At 40.9% G+C, this 17,794-nt stretch overlaps 1 protein-coding gene across 3 annotated transcripts in view; it reads right to left on the minus strand.

Moving 5' to 3' along the window:
• Nucleotides 1-17,794, minus strand: part of LOC140196741 (netrin receptor UNC5C-like) — a 376,998-nt gene that overhangs the window by 101,367 nt on the left and 257,837 nt on the right. For all 3 annotated transcript variants that reach the window (XM_072256459.1, XM_072256460.1, XM_072256458.1), the window contains exon 2: nucleotides 3,352-3,573. In XM_072256459.1, the coding sequence (XP_072112560.1) occupies nucleotides 3,352-3,573 (222 nt within the window). The remainder of the gene's footprint in view (nucleotides 1-3,351; nucleotides 3,574-17,794) is intronic.

Raw genomic sequence — 17,794 nt, forward strand, 5'->3', positions numbered from 1 at the left:
CACTTGGCCTAGCAGTGCTCCTCAACTCCACTACCATGAGCCAACCTTAATTCCACTGCCAAGACTACCCCATTTCAGTCTAAGTGGAGGAGCACCAAATCTAGGCCACATAGACACAATGGCCAAGATTGCATCAAAGAAGTATCTCTACTTCCTCAGAAGGCTGAAAGAAATTTGGGGTGCCCTTGATGATTCTCACCAATTTTTACAGATGCACCATAGGGAGTGTCCTATCAACTGCTCTGCCCAAGACCATAAGAACTTGCAGAGAGCTGTGAACACCACCAGCCTCCTATCTACCTTCTGTTGCATTGGGAAAACAGCCAACATATGAAAAGATCCCTCCCACTCTGGTCATTGCTTCTTCTCCCCCTTTCCATTGGGCATTAGACATAAAAGAGGACATTCAACACTGGGCTCAAGGACAGCTTCCATCCTGCTGTTATAAGACTCTTGAACGAACCTCTCATATGATAAAACTAAACTTGTTATCTCTCAATCTACCTTGTCACAGACTTTGCACTTTATTGTCTACCTGCGCTGCACTTTCTCTAACTGTAACACTTCATTCTGCACTTTGATATTGTTCTTCCTTTTCTATTACTACTTGGAAATACTAATTATCCTTTGAATGAGGGAGTATTGCATAGTCAAGGACGCTGCCTTTTGGAAACAATTTCAAACCATCTGCCCTTCCAGGAAGCTAAGGAAGAATGCTGGGTCATTATTTCAAAAAAGCACTGAAGGGAAGCTCTCCCTGGTCTCCCATCCATCTATCATTACTGATAGAGATTATTCTGTCTTTCTCACAATTGCTGCTTAAGGGAGCTTGCTGTGCATATATATTGGATGCTAAGTTTCCAAAACCACTACACTTTATAAATAATTTAATTGTTATAAAGCACTTTCAAGGAATAATAAGTTCATGAAAAATGCTGTAGAACTGTGAGACTTGCCCAGTTTGTTGAATCACTCTGAGTCAAATGCTCCCAGAGGCAATAAAGGTAATGTTGAAATGTTCAGAAACATGTTGTATTTATAGAACAAGCTCAAAGTGATAAAGTGTCCCAAGGAGCATTTTCAAACAAAAATACTACAGCAGATGTCCAAGAGCTTTGACAAGGAGGTTCAGAGGGGGAGATATAGAGGTGGAGATAGGTGGGGTTACAGAGACAAGGTTGGTGAATGGGGTTGAAAAATATATCAGCCATAGTTGTACAGTGAAGCAAACTCGATAGTTCAGAATGGCCTAATTCTGCTCCTTTGTCTTCTTGTCCTATGCGTCATCAATTCCAGGGGCATCAGTAGCTGGAGGAATGGCTGACAAAGGTAGAGCAATTAAAACAGGGATTGACCAAGAGTTGAAGGGGTGCAGAGACATTGTGTGGAACTTATATCCAGGTTTATAAAGGGCAGAATCATACAGCATGGAAACAGGCCCTTCAGGCCAATGTGTCTGTGCCAACCATCAACCACCCACTTACACTATCTCCACTTTGCTCCTTCTTTATTCACCACTCACTAACAGTTTAAAGTGGATAATTCATCTACCAATCTGTATGTCTTTACCATGTGGGAGGAAGCCATAGCACACAGAGGAAACACACGCTGACACAGAAAGAAAAGCAAACGCCATACAGACCGAGCCGGAGGTCAGGATCAGACCTCCCGGAACACTGAGGCAGCAAGTATATCAGCTGCACCGCTCAATTGCTCATTGGCTTTAAACACCTTCAAGCTCTTTCAGAGTAGACATAGAACTATCGGTATAAATAAATTTGGAAAGAACAGCTTTTGTCAGATGTGGTAGTGTCTGATCTAAGCAGATTGATTCCTTATTTTAAGGGGGGGAGGGGCAAACAGATTTACTGTGGCAATTGAATTATTTCACCTGCACACATCTTCATCCAAAAACAACCACCACAACAATTAGATGAGGAACTGTAATATTTTGCAAGGATTTGGTGATAAGTGTGATGTGGAGGAAACAGATGGAACAACATCAGCAGCAAATAGCTTTCTGTTGGCTTGCACTTACAAACTATTTATGGGGCATGATAAGGGTCTGATCCCATGATATGTAAAGAATATATCATCTCCACCTGACAACAAGCAAACACAAAGGCGAGCCAACTTAGCATGCCTACAACTTGCTAACCCTAAAACTTAGAGAGGTCTGACAATTAAGACACAACTGACACTTAAAAGGCACTTGACTTCTCAGTGTCAAAGCTGCTGCACATTGGCACAGCCATTAGCTCTGCTATGTTACTGTTCCATGGAACTGGGTTTAAGCCTGACCTTAGGTGCCACGTGTGCAGAGTTTGCATAGCATCTCCACAGACACAGGGATGTCATCTGGATGTCCTGCTTCCCTCTCACATCCAAGGACATGCTGGTAAATTTATCACTCCTACTTCAGGTTAATGTCAAAAAGAAATTAAAGGGAATTAATGGACATGTTGCAGGGATATGGCGAAACACTGTCTACACTTCTCACTGCCTCAGTAAAATAGCCAACGTAATAAAAACCCTTATTATAATCCCTTAAGATAAAAGACATTTTATCTTCTCCCATCAGACAGAAAACACAAAAGCCTAAAAAGCACGTACCAACAGACTCAAGGACAGCTTCTATCCCGCTGTCATAAAACTACTGAATAGCTCCCTTGTACTCTTAACCTCACATTTTATATTGTTAGGAGCTTGCACCCTATTGTCTGCCTGCCCTGAATTTTCTCTATTAACTGTAATACTTCACATTTTTTTCCAGTTTTGCCTTCCCTTGTATTAGCCCGATATACTGATGCGATGAAATGATCTGTATGGATGGCATGCAAAACAAAGCTCTTCTCTGCACCTTGGTTCTTGTGACAATAGTAAACCAATTTACCAGTTTTAAATAAGGAGGAAGGATAAGACAAATAGCATTGCTCATTCTAGAGCCAGCATGGAACCAGTGCGCTGAACATCCTCATGCTGGGTCATTATAAATGATTATCTCATGGATGTTTGAGAGATCTTGTCTGGAGCATATGAACAAGAAGCAAGAACAAGCCAGAATAACCTGAAGTTAACTAATTGGCTGGGAACGGTCTGCGATGTGCATTGAGGCATTCTGAGACAATGAAAGACATCTGATGCAGGGTTGCAACCTGTAACATCAACATTTTCTTTCCCTCCCGCAGTGTCTGCCTGACCTGCTGAATTCCTCCAGCAAATTGCTTGTTGCTCCCGATTCCAGCATCTTCAATGAAGAACCCTTTTGAAGTAGAAATAATTGTCTTTTCAGGGATGGGAATGCCAGTTGGCTTGTCAATGGCTAACAATGATATGGCAACTGTTACTCACCCGAGGTATCGTCCATATACTCTTCCGTCGTGTGTTCCTTCTGATGGACCCATTCACTGTTACATTTGAAGTAAATCTGAGTAGCAGGAGTTGCTTTGCAGTACAGGTTCACAGGCTTGTTCTTTACTATGTATGCATCCCGGGGCTCGATCAGGAAATGCGGCAGCGGGTCAGGAGGATCCGATGGGAAGAATTCCGGAAGTTCTCCAAAGATGTCATCCTCTATGGAGGCAAAAAGAGAAGTGAAGGAGTCATCAGAGAACCCAGAATGCTGTAAACATGGTATGATAAATTCGTCCTTCTGTTTAGATCCTCATCAATTTTTATAGATACACCACAGAGAGCACCCTGTCCAGATGCATTATGGATTGTTCTGACAACTGCTGTATATGTGACCACAAGAAACTGCAGAGAGTTGTGGACACAGCTCAGCATATCACGGAAACTAGCCTCCCCTCCATGGTCTCTGTCTATATGCCTTGTTGCTTCAGTGAAGTGGCCAGCATAATCAAAAACCCCACTCAACCCAGATATTCTCTCTTCTCTCCCCCCCCCCCCCCCCAGCCCCACATCAGGCAGAAAATACAAAAACCTGAACGCACATAAGACAGTTTCTATCCTGCTGCAATAAGTCCATTAAATGGTCCACAGGTATGATATGATGGACTTTTGACCTCACAATCTAGAGTACTGTGTAAAAATCTTAGGCACATATATATAGTTAGCTTTTTGTACAGTACTGTAGTAATTTTATGTATTGCACTGTACTACCACAAATAAACTAATTTCCTTGCATATGTCAGTGATGATAAACCTGCTTCTGATATGGGTCTCTATCGTGGACTGAGAATGAGAAGGAGGCAGGGAGAGGGTAATCATTGTCAGGAAAGGGGAAGTTGAGAGGGGAGGGAGCAAGAAGCACCAGAGAGAAATTCTGAAATGATCAATAAACCAGTTGTTTGGAACCTGCCATCCTCCCCACCCAGGTCCTGGCACTCCTTCTCTGCCACCTGTACCATATCCTTCCTGTGGCACTCTACCCTTGTTATTCCCAACACTTCTTGCTCCCACCAGATTTGCAAACTTGCTCTCCACTCGACTTTGACAAATATAGTACTGTGCTAAAGTATTAGGCACCCTAGCTGTATGTATATATTATTGTCACGTGTCACTCAGTACACATGACAATAATAAACCAGTTTACCAGTTTACTAATGGTGCTGGAGATGCTGGAAAATTGAGGTAGAACAGAAAATGCTGAACACGCAGAAGACTACTGGAGAAACACTGAGTTAGCATTTCAGGTTAATGATCTTTCTTCAGAACTGGGCATAGTTAAGGGAAAAAAAACTTCAGCACATGGGAAAATTGGAGTTGCATTGTTAAAAATGCTTTTATCTTTCTCTTCAGGTACTGATGAGAAGTCATCAATCTGAAACATGAACATGGTTTCTCTCTCCACAAAAGCTGCTTGACTAGGGAAGTATTTTCCCCATTGCCATCAGGTTCTTGAACCCACCTGTAAAACTGTAATATTACCTCAGACCATATTTTTTCCTTCTCTCTCAATCTTGTAGTAGTATCATTAGGTTTATTTTTTTTGTTTATTTTCCACATGCGTATATCATGTATAACTTATGTTAATATAAGTTCATATTAATTTATGTTTGTCTCCATCTTGTTCTGTGAAGTTGCTTGAAAAGCTAATTTTCGTGGCATTTATACTCTGTGCATGTTTACCTATGACAATGACAAACTTTAACTTGAACAATTAACTTGAATTTCTATATTTTCTGTCTTAGTTTCACAATCCACTATATTCCTTAGTACATTTTAATTTATAATTTACAGAGGTATAAATCCATTGAAGTGAAATGTTAGAACAATAAACAATTATAATTATTCCCATTTCATAACATGAACGCATGGAATCACAGTGAGATTCAAAAGAGAAATCCATTCAGGCTATATTGCCTCCACCAGCAGTTTAAAAGAACATTCCCATAGTTAAATTCCCCAGTTCTTACCTATTCTCTTTCAGACATCGAGCCAATTCTCCCTGCATATCTCCCTCACACTTTCCCAACTGATTTCTTCAGGTAGTTCACTCCAGATTTAATATTGACATGATTACCCATAGCAAATTATGACATGCAGTGGCCACTTTATTTGCTGCACCAGTACACCTGCTTGTTATTGCAAATATCTAATCTGCCAATCATGTGCCAGCAACTCAATGGATAAAAGCATGCAGACATGATCAACAGGTTCGGTTGTTGTTCAGACCAAACATCAGAATGAAAAGAAACGTAATCTAAGAGACATTGACTATGGAATGGTTGTTGATGCCAGATTGTGTGCCTTGAGGATCTCATATCTCCTGGGATTTTCACACACAACAGTCTCTATAAACTAAAAACGTCCAGTGAGTGGCAGTTTTGTGGGCAAGCATTGTCTTGTTAATGAGAAAGGTCATAGGAGAATGGTCAGACTGGTTTAACTGACAGGGAGGCAACAGGAGCTCAAATAACCACTCTTAACAACAGTGGTGTGAAAAAGAGCAGCTCTGAATGCACAGCACGTCGAGCCTTGAATAGATGGGCCGCTGCAGCAGAAGACCATACTGGGTTCCACTCCTGTATCTAATAACGTGGTGACTGAGAGTGTGATAATATTGCCACCTAATAGTGGGAAATTACTGATGTTCTTTCCTACAAACCTCTGAGTCAGGTTGGCATTTTGATATAATATTATAATGGTACACCACAAAAATGCTAGCTCTTACATTCGGTATCGACCTTGATTCAGACTAGATTCTCAGAGTAAAGAAAGGAGACAGAGAGCATGGTGGCATGGTGTCAGGATGCTGTTGATAATAGACCTGATTCTGATTCTGATTTTGAGTATCAGTAAAACAGAAGAGCTGGACGTTGAGTTCTGGAAGCAGGGTAGTGGATGTGCTTCTGTTTACATCAGTGGTACTGAGATTCTGATGGTTGAGAACCTGAGGTTCTGATAGTTAAGTATTGCCAATAGCTTGTCCTGATCCAACCATCCACTGTAGATGCCACTGCTAAGAAGGTACACTAGGACTTCTACTTCCTCAAGATGCAAAAGAAGTTCAGCATTTCCCTGTTCACACTCACCAACTGTTGCAGATGCACCATTAAAACATCCTACTAGGATACACAAGAGCTTGGAATGAGAACTGCACTGCCCAAGACCACAAGAAAGGGCCCAGCTCAGCACTTTGCGAAAACTAGCCTCTCTTCAATGGACCCTGTCTATACTTCCCCCTGCCAACATAAACAAAGACGCCACCCAGCCTAGGCACTCTTTCTTCTCCCCATTCCAATCAAGCAGAAGGTACAAATGCCTGAAAACATATCCCACCCACCATGTTCAAAGACAACTTCTATCTCACTGCTATAAGAGTTTCATGAACCTTTTGAACTCGTCTTGGCTCTGCACCTTATTGCCTGCCTGCCTGCTCTTCCTCTGTAACTGTAACACTATATTCCAAGTTCTATTATTGTTCTTCCCCGGTTGTACCTTGATATACTGATATGATAAAATGATAAGTAAGGATGACGTGCAAAGCAATGTTTTTCACTTTGTTTGGGTTGAGTTCTCTGATCTTGGCAATCCATTTGCAAATGTTTTGTCAGCATACGAAGAGACATCATTAGTGCATTGTTTACTTATGGCGTGTCCTCCACAAATGAACAGCGCAGTGATGATGTCTCCTCATATGGTGATAAAACATTTGCAAATGGATTGCCAGGATCAGAGAACAACTCAACCCAACCATCAAACACCCAAGCTAGAGATTTCCGAGTTTCTCACTTTATCTCACTACATGTGACAATCAGAAATGAATTTACTGATTTACCAATAAAACAAGGCTTTGATAAAATATTAACTCCATTAATGCCTTGAGTAATGGAGCACAGCCTCTTATAATATGCTTGGCTGTCAAAACACACCTAAAATAACACAGCTACATGTGGAAAGAGGCCTTCATTCAGCAAAATGTTAATACCAAACCACTTGAAGGCAGGAACAGAGTGCTAGGTGCAGAGGAAGTTATGTCCTATGGTTTGAAGGTAGAGTTAAAAGGGCCACTTGTCTTTACTGACTCCTCCTTCAGTAATTTGTACAATGATAGGGTCCACGAGATTTTCTGCTCCTTTGATGGATCACACCTTGTGTCAATTTAGGGCATTCTTTCAAACTGTGCAATGATGAATGCCACTAGGGAGTAATCGTGTGCCAGATGTTGATATTGCTTCTATTGCTTCCCTGTTTATGCTAATTATTTGCAGTAACTTCAGGGCTGTTGTGCCACTTTAACTTGAAGTTTGCATTAAGTGTCTTGGAAGCAAAATGATGTGAGATGCTTCAACATAAATTGTTCACTGGGTCAGTGTTTGTAAAACAGGTCTTGATACAATATAGGTTGAGAAACACTACTCTGTCAGATGTTAGCATTACTCAGTGTTTAATCTCTCAATGCCATGCACAGGCACTGGTTCCTGTTCCTATTGACTGCTACCTTGGGACAGCCACTGCAATAGGACACTAATGACGAACAAATAAAGCCCAAATGCCTGCAATAATCTGCCATTTCTCAAGCAGTATTGGAATAATGAATATAAATGTACATTTAATGAAATTAGATCCTGGCTCTTAATAGTAACTGTGAGTTGCACCATAAAAATTAAATCAATCGAATGAGTTCATTAAAATAATTGAACAAAATGTTAAGGATCTCTGGACATGTGGATGTATCATCTGCCATGCTTAACTCTATTCCCAACCATTCAATTTCACCGTCTGCCAGAAGCTCAGTAGGCTGGGAAAAGATGTAGTGACTGGAGTTCATGGAGCTCCAAAATAAAGAGAGACAGAGTGTCAGAGAGAGAGAGGAGAGCATGAGAGGGAGAGAGAGAGAGATGGATAAGGAGCGAGCAAGCAAGAAAGGAAAGAGCAAGAAAGAGAAGCTGTTTTTTTTTTAACTCCAAAAACTACTCAAAAGAAAAGCACAGGAGCCGGGAAATTGTCTACTTTGTTTTTCTTTATCGTGAGGCACTCACATATTATGGTGTATGCCAGTCATGTACTTCTTACATATAACCCATAATGATTTATGTAAACAAAGAATGCTAAATCAAACAATATATTTACGACATTACTCACAGCCGTGACCGGGCTTGAATGCTGCTACCTATTACAAAGTGAATACAAGTGACATACTGCAGGTGACACAGGGCTTTGCTCCCAGATGAACTCAATGCCTTCTATGCTCAGTTTGTACATCAAAACTCCTGTTATTGAACACCTACAGCCCCCGATAACATTGTGATTTCAGTCTCTGAGGACAACACGAGAGCATCCTTCGGGAGCGTGAACGCACAGAAAGCGTTCAGCCCAGATGGGATACCTGGCCAAGATCTGAGCACCTGTGCTGATCAACTGGCTGAAGTGTTCACCGATATCTTTAACCTCTTGATTCAGCAGTCTGAGGTAACCACCTGCTTCAAGTAGGCTTTAGTTGTGATGGTGCCTAAGAATGAGGTAACCTACTTCAATGACTATCGTCCAGTGGCGCATACATCCACTGCAATGAATTATTTTGACAGGTTGGTGATGAAACTCCCGCTGGAGAGAAGAGCCTTGGATCTGCTCCAATTTGCCTACAGGTCCACAGCAGATGCCATTTCATTGGCTCTTCACTCAATCCTGGAACATCTGGACAGCAAAGGTGTATACATCAGGATGCTCTTCATTGACTATAGCTTGACATTCAATACTACCATCTACATTCAGAACTAACCAACGAGCTTCAAGAGCTTGGCTTCAATACCTCCTTGTGCAATTAGATCCTCCATCTCCTCACTTGCAGACCCCTGTGTGCTTAGGCCCCTGCTCTATGCACATTATACTGATGATTGTGAGGCCAAGCACAGAGCCAATGCCATATTTAAGTTTGCTGATGACACTACGGTCATTGGCCGAAGCAATCGTGGTGACGAGTCAGCATATTGGAGAGGGGTTGAAAATCTGGCTGACTGGTGCCACAACAACAACCTCTCTCTTAATGTCAACAAGAGCAAGGAACTGTTTATTGACTTCGGGAGCAGGAAACTGAGGTCTTCTGAGTCAAACTTTGACAAACTTTTATAGATATGTGGTGGAGAGTATATTTACTGGTTACATCACAGCCTGGTATGGAAACACCAACGCCCTTGAATGGAAATCCTACAAAAAATAGTGGATACGGCCTAGTCTATCACTGGTAAAGCCCACCCTGCCATTGAACATATCTACATGGAGTGCTGTTGCAGGAAAGGAACATCCATCAACAGGGATGCCCACCACCCAAGTCATGCTCTCTTCACACTGATACCATCATGAGGAAGGTATAAGGGCCTCAGGAACAGCACCACCAGGTCAGGAATAGTTGTTATCACTCAACCATTAGGCTCTCATACCGGTGGGGTTGACTTCACTTACCCAATCACTGAAATGTTTCCACACCCTATGGACTCACTTTCAAAGAATCTTCATCTCATGTCCTCAATACTTATTGCTTTATTTGTTATTATCGTTATTATTATTATTTTTTGTACTTACACAATTTCTGTCTTTTGCACATTGGTTGGTTGTCTGCCCTGTTGGGTGCGGTCTTCATTAATTCTACTATGGTTCTTGTATTTACTGAGTATACCCATAACAAAATGCATCTCAGGGCTGTATTTGGTGACATAGGTACATATATGTACTTTGACAATAAATTTACTTTGAACTTTGAAATATTAAATACACTTCAGAAGGAGCTATATGCAGAGAGGGAGAGGGAGAGATGGATAAGGAGAGAGCAAGAAATAGAAGAATCTAAAGGGAGGGAGAGACTTAGATGAGGAGAGAGCAAGATTCAGAGAACAGATAGTCATAGAGGTAGGTAAATAAACACCAACATGGAGAAGGACAGAGGAGAAAGAAATAAAGGTTCATAGAAATCTGCAGCATGGAAACTGGTCTCTTGGCTTATCAAGTCCATCATGTCTATTATTTAGACATTACTTCTATTTTATTTTCTCTACATTTACATCAACTCCCCCCCCCCCACCAGCCCCAAGATTTACCACTCCCCTACACACTAGGTGCAATTCGCAATGCTCAATTCACCAACTTTGGAATTTGGGAGGAAACTTGAGCACCGGGGGAAACACACACAGGTTATATGTCAAGAGACTGAAACAGAGAGAATGAGGATCAAAGAGAAAACCTATTTACAACTAAAGCAACGATACCTAGCTTAGGCTTGTGATATGTAGTTTTCGAGCACTAATTAATATTAAGCAGATTGAGTGGCTTGTTTCAATTGCTCCTTGTGTCCTGGGCATGCCAGTAAAAAATGGGGTGATTGTACCTTCACTGTTCATATCACATGTTCTTATACTGAACAGTCCTTTTAATGGTATTAAAAGTATTATAAGTATTCAGCCTCTCAGGTCTGGCCTGCCATTAAAGATTGATCTGAAATAATGCTCAGCTTTGCATTCCTTTGGAATCCAATGCCCCCTCATCCCTTGCTTATCGTAGTTTCAAGATTCAGGAATGTTTACTGTCATTCTTCAAGTGTAGAGGAGAATGAAATGATTGTTACTCCAGATCCAATATAGCATATAAAAACACAGTTAAGCATAAAGAGCACAAAAACACAATAAATATAAAAGCAATCTATAAAACACAACATACAAGAATCTGTTATATATATGGATTGATTGTGTGTACCTGTACATAATGTAACACAAGGTGATGTGTACTCAGAGGTGGTGGGGTGGGTTAATAGGCAGAGCTGTTGATCAGCCTCATGGCTTGAGGGAAGTAACTAGTTTAGAGTTAGTCATCCAGCCGTGGATGCTGCATAGACTCTTCCCCGGCGTGAGTGGGATCAAAAGTCCATAAACAGGACTTTTTATGATACCTTTCCCTATACAGTATATATTATCAAGAACCTCTCTGTCTTAAAATTATTTCAAAGCCCTACGTTCACCATTTTTCGAGAAGTGATTACTGTTTATCAAGGGATTAGAGCTCAGCGTTCAACAGCATCATCCTCTCAGTACTAATTACCAAGTGCTAATACCCGAGTTTCTGTACCTCCCTCTGCAACTTAATCCTCATCCTCTTTGTTGGGAGACAAGTCAGTATGGATTGATAATAACATCTCCTCCTTGCTGACTATCAACACAGGTGCACCTCAGGGATGCATGCTTAGCCCACTGCTCTATTCTCCCTACACTCAGGACTGTTTGGTTAAGCACATCTATAAATTTGCAGATGACGTAACTGTTGTTAGTGGAATCTCACATGTTGACCATGCTTATAGGAGTGAGATAGATTGGTTTGTTGAGTGGTGCCACAACAACAAACTCACACATCAGCAAGATCAAGGAACTGTGGACTTCAGGAAGGGGTTGCTGGAGAACACACGGCAGTCCTCACTGAGGAGTCAGTAACAGAAAAGTTGAGCAGCTTCAAGTTCCTGAATGTCAATATCTCAGAGCTACTGAGATGAGCCCAACACATTGATGATTTTGTTGTTCTGAAGTATAACTTTAACTTTACCAATTAGCCAAGTAACAAAACTACTGGTTGCCAAGAATCTCACAACAATTTTACATTAAATGTTGCTTAGTATAATGTCTGGCTGTGCGTTCGGAATTGTAACTATCTTATTTAAATCCTCAAGTTAATGTGAAGCCCAACATTCTTGATTTTGAGATATAATTAAAGGACTGAAAGTGGCTGCACAAATTGATACGGCAGTAAAGAAAGCATACGGTATGCTTGCTATGCTTGCTGAGGCAATGAGTTCAAGAGTCAATAAATAATGTAGCTTTATAAAACTCTGGTTAGACTGCATCTGGAGTATGGCATTCATTTCTGGTTGTCCCACAATAGGAAAGATGCAGAAGCTTTGGAAAAGTTGTAGAGGTGATTTACCAGAATTCTGCCTGGGTTTGGAGATATTCATTTAGGGTGAGAGGGAAAAGTTCAAGGGAGATGTTCAGAGTAAGTTCATTTATACCTAGTGAGTGGTGGATGCCTGGAATGTGCTACCAGGGATGGTGTCAGTGGAGGTAAATAGAATAGAAGCTCTAATATAGGTGCAATACTGTATAAAGAATAGAGAGAGGCAGAAGGGATTAGTTCAATCAGGTATCCATTGTGTAGGCAGAAGAGATTAGTTTAATTAAGTATCTAATTACTAGTTTAATTAGTTCAACACAACATTGAGGGCCAAAAGGCATGTTCTGGTCTATGTTCCATCAGACAAATCCTCTCTGCTTTGGTTCATTAGCTGGAGCTATCTTCACCCACCACACCTCCAGACTCAAGCTGCAACCAAAATGATTTAATGAATTTCACTGTCTGTTTTGATGTACGTATAATAAATACAATAAATCTGAACTCTGAAATGCAGATAAAACAAGAGCAGCAGCAAGTCTATCATCCTTCCAAATGGCCTCACCATTCAACGAGATCATGGATGGTCCGTCAACATAGAATAGAGAACAGTACAACACTGAACATACTATTTGGCTCACCATATTGTGCTGAACCTAACCCCAATTTATTCTAAATATCCTCCTCCTGTACCCCATCCATAACCCTCACTTCTCTTCATATTCATGTGTTTATGTAAAAGCCTCTTAAACTTTATTGATCTGCCTGATTCCACTAATGCCCCTGGTAAACTATTCCAGGCACCTACCAGTCCCTTCCTCTCATATTGTCTTTAAACATCCCACCTCTGGCTTTTGATATTTCTACCCTGGAGAAAACACTCTGATTTTACTCTTTCTATGCTGCTCATAATTTCAAAAAACCTCTTCTCAGGTCTCCCCTCAGCTTCCAAGTCCTACAAGAAGAACATCACAAGTTTGTCCAACATTTCCTGCTAATCCGGACAACATCCTGATCAATCTCCCTATGCATTCTCCACATCCTTCCTATCATGAGGGGACCTGAACTGCAGGCAATATCCCAAGTGCAATCTGACTAAAGTTCTATATATATAAATATATAGTTCTATATATCTCCATACTCTTCTACTCAACACCTCTACCAATAAAGACATGCATACTATATGACTTATTCACCACCTCATCCACCTGTGAAGCTACTTCTAGGGAGTGATGAACCTGGACCCCAAGAACCCTTCTACCTCAATACTATAAGGGGTTTACAATTAACATTGTACTTTCTTCTTTCATTTGACCACCCAAGGTGCACAAAGTCACACAAAGTCACTTCCCACTGCTCCCCAAGTCCTAGGTTCCCAATAACCTTTGGATTACAGCATTGAATGTATTTATTAACCAACATGAGTCTTTCTAGAGCCGAGAATTCCAAAGATTTACAAACTTCTGTTTTAGGAAACCTCTTCACCTGTGACCTAAATGGCTTGTTCCTTGACCAGTGCTTATGCGTTTTAGTTCTGACCTCTTCAGCCAAGAAACAGCTTCTCAGATATGATCCAGCTTTCTCAGAATCTTGTATGATTTACTGGGATCACTTCCGTTTTCTAAGCATGGGAATACAAACTCATCCTAATTAATCTCTCCTCACAGGACAACCCCCTTCAGGCCAGAAATTAATCTATTAGTCTAATAATTATGAAAGTGACCTAAAACTGGTAGTCTAGTAGAATCAATCTAAAGTTAATAACTACTTTCATGTTTAATACCCAGAAGGCTGGCAGTTTATTCACCAATTGAATTATGTATTCTACAGAGGACTCATTTGCAAACAATCTTTCCTCTGTGCGTTTAAGAATGTCAATTAATCATGGTAGGGCATAAATGGAAAATCTTAATCTGTCAAGATGGATCTCATCTTGAGATTTGCCTAGATGGGTGGGGGAAAGACTTGTTTGTAATCGCCAATGAACAACAGTTAAATTAAATTCTGATAGTTCATAAATCATTCAGAATGCCATTGACAATACAAATATACAGAGTTAACAATTTCAGCTCTCCAGTGATGTCAAATGTCTGAAAGTAAATTTTAATCCCCACAAGCCTGAACTACTTACATCAGCAAAAAGTATGCACAGAAATTGTGGCTGATATTTAACCTACTTGCTCAATGCACAGGGTCCTATTCAACTAGGCTCAGTAGGATAAATTCCCTCTTGACCACCTAATCTACTCCTGAAAATATTCAGGTAGCTATTTTAGCGGCTTACTTTAAGGACAATTGTCATCAACTGCTAGGTTATCAGTGAGAGAGATGATTTTTTTTAAAAAACACAAGAGGATCTGAATCCATCAGCTTAAAAAGAGTAATTAACTTTACAAATAGATATAAGACTAATATTTGAAGGAAAGAAAATCTGATTGGGGAAAGAGACAGGAGAATGCAGCCAACTGAAGAACTTTAACAAAGCTTCAACAAAGTTCAGTGGACAGAATGGCCTGGAGGTTTTGTTACCCTGGATGCCAGTATGGGCTTGCTTTGTGGATTGGCACATTGAGCTGCCAAGGATTGAACTAGCGGAATCTTAGCCTTGTCTGACAACATCTCTAACAACTTGGATTTGCAGAGCTTCTTTGTCATAGCAATACATCACACGGTGCTTCAAAGGACTGTCATCTCAGAAATCTTGACACTCAGTTACTGGGGGATAATTTTTGTATAATGTATGCTTAAATTATGTTTCTCTTTTGAATGCTGCATCTCTAATGCTATGCACCTGTGATGCTGCTGCAAGTAAGTTTTTCAGAGAGCCTATGCATACAAATACTTGTGTGTATGAGAAAAAAAAGTCAAGTTGATCTTGACAAGTGATCAAAAGCCTGATTTAAAAGTTAGGTTTTAAGAGGCCTTAGAATAAGTGAAAGTGAGAAAGAGAAGGCAAGAAAGAGAGAAGAGAAAGAGAGAGAGAAAGAGGGAGAGAAAGAGAAAGAGAGAGAGAGAAAGAGAGAGAGAAAGGGAGAGAAAGAGAGAGAGAAAGAGGGAGAGAAAGAGAAAGAGAGAGAGAGAGAAAGAGAGAGAAAGGGGTATGGAGGGAGGAGGGAGGAGGAGGGAGGGAGGGGGAGGGGGAGAGGGAGCAAGAAAGAGAGAAATAAAGAGAAAGAGAGGGAAAGAAGAGAAAAGAATTGATGGGATTGAGAGGAGAACAAAATGGAATTAATGTAGAATGAATGGGTTGCTTGAAGTCAGAGTGGACAGTGGGCTGAATGGCCTGTTTCTGCACAATATGAGTCTGACTTGGTTCTGGTCTTAGATTCCATCTCTGACATAGAAGGAAGAAGGGTAACTCCACTGTAGGCTTCAACCACCAAGCATAGTGAAATATTTCCAAACATTGTGTAACAACTCTCGTGGTCGATCAATATTTCTCCATCTTGATCAGAGTGTACACAGCAATTGAAATTGTGCTACTGACAGGTGATGGCAGAAGCTCGAATCTGGATCAACAAATTGCCGGAGGAACTCACCAGGTCAAGCAGCAGGGGGAACAGGAAATATATATGACTTGAGTCAAATCTCTGCATCAGGGTTATCATGCCTATCTAAATTAATCCCACTTACCTGTATTAATTTCATATTCCTCTGTGGCTTGCTTGATCAAGTACCCGTCCAGATGCCACTTAAATGTTGTTACTGTTCCTGCTTCCACCACTCCTGTGGTAGCTCATTCTAGATACTAACTGCACTGTGTGGAAAAAGTTACTTCATAGATTCCCTTTCCACCTCCTCCCTCTCACCTTAAACATATGCTCCTTATCTATTGATACAACTGCCATAGGAAACGCACTCCCATATTTACCTCTCATGATTTTACATAGCTCTATCATGTCAGCCTCCTACACGCCAGGGAAATTTTTTGATGGCATCAGAAATGATCTGGCAAGTGTGGTTCGGGACAGGTTATTTTCTGGAAAAGATGTACTTGGTAAGTGGATGTTTTGCATCAGTATTTACTCGGGAGATGGGCACAGAGTCAAAGGAGTGAGGCAATGATACAGCGAGTTCGTGGACCTTATACAGATTACAGAGGAGGAGGTGCTCGCTATTTTGAGGCAGATTAGGGTGGATAAATCCCCAGGGCCTGACAAAGTGTCCCAAGGACCTAGTGGGAGGCTAGCGCAGAAATTGTAGGGGCCCAAGCAGAGATATTTAAAATATTCTTAGCAAAGGGTGAGATGCTAGAAGATCGAAGACCAGCTAATGTTGCTTCTTTGTTTAGGAAAGGCTCTATGAATTATCCAGGAAATTATAGGCCAGTGAGCTTGACATCAGTAGTGGGCAAGTTATTGGAAGGTATTCCAAGGGATCAGGTGTATACTTATATCAATAGATAGAGACTGATTAGGCCATAAGACATAGGAGCAGAATTAGGCCATTTAGCCCATCAAGTCTGCTCCACCATTCAATCACGGCAGGTCCTTTTTTCCCCTCCTCAGCCTTCTCCCTCATTAGGGACAGTCAACATAGCTTTGTGCGTGATGAGTTGTGTCTAACCAATTTTATGGAAATTTTTTGAGGAAGTTACCAGAAACTTGAAGGCAAGGCAGTCAGTATTGTCTACATGGACTGTAGCAAGGCCTTTTACAAGGTCATTGGGAGGCTGGTCAAGAAGAATCAGTTGGTTGACATTCAAGACGAATAGATTAGTAAAATAGATTAGACATTGGATTCATGGAAGAAGCTAGAGAGTGGTAGTAGGTGGTTACTTCTCTGAGTGGAGGCCTGTGTCTAGTGGAGTGCTATACAGGGATCAGTGTTGGGTCCATCGTTGTTTGTCATCTATATCAATGATCTGGATGATAATGTGGTAAATTGGATCAGCAAGTTTGTGGATGATTGGAGGTGTACTGGACTATCAAAGCTTGCAGTGAGATCTGGACCAGCTGGAAAAATTAGCTGAAAAATGGCAGATATAATTTAATGCAGATGTGTGAAGTGTTGTACTTTGGATGGATCAGCCAGGGTAAGACCTACATCGTGAGCAGTAGGGCACTGGAGAGTGTGGTTAGAAGAGAGGGATCTGGGAATACAGATCCATAATTCTTTGAACGTGGCATCATGGGTAAATAGGGTTGTAAAGAAAACATTTGGCACATTTGCCATCATAAATCAATATATTGGGTACAGGAGTTGGAATTGTATAAGACTTTGGTCAGACCTTGAAATTGTATAAGACTTTGGTCAGACCTAATTTGGAGTATTGTCCAGTGTCCAGTTTTGGTCATCTCCCCACAGGAAAGATATAAATAACATAGAAAGAGTGCAGAGAAAATTTACAAGGATGTTGCCAAGGCTTGAAGACTTGAGTTATAGGGAAAGGTTCAATAGGTTAGGACTTAATTGCTAGAATGCAGAAGATTGAGGGGAGATTTGATAGCGGTATACAAAATTA

Source organism: Mobula birostris, chromosome 4 (assembly GCF_030028105.1).
Source record: "Mobula birostris isolate sMobBir1 chromosome 4, sMobBir1.hap1, whole genome shotgun sequence".
Classification (NCBI taxonomy): Eukaryota; Metazoa; Chordata; class Chondrichthyes; order Myliobatiformes; family Myliobatidae; genus Mobula; species Mobula birostris.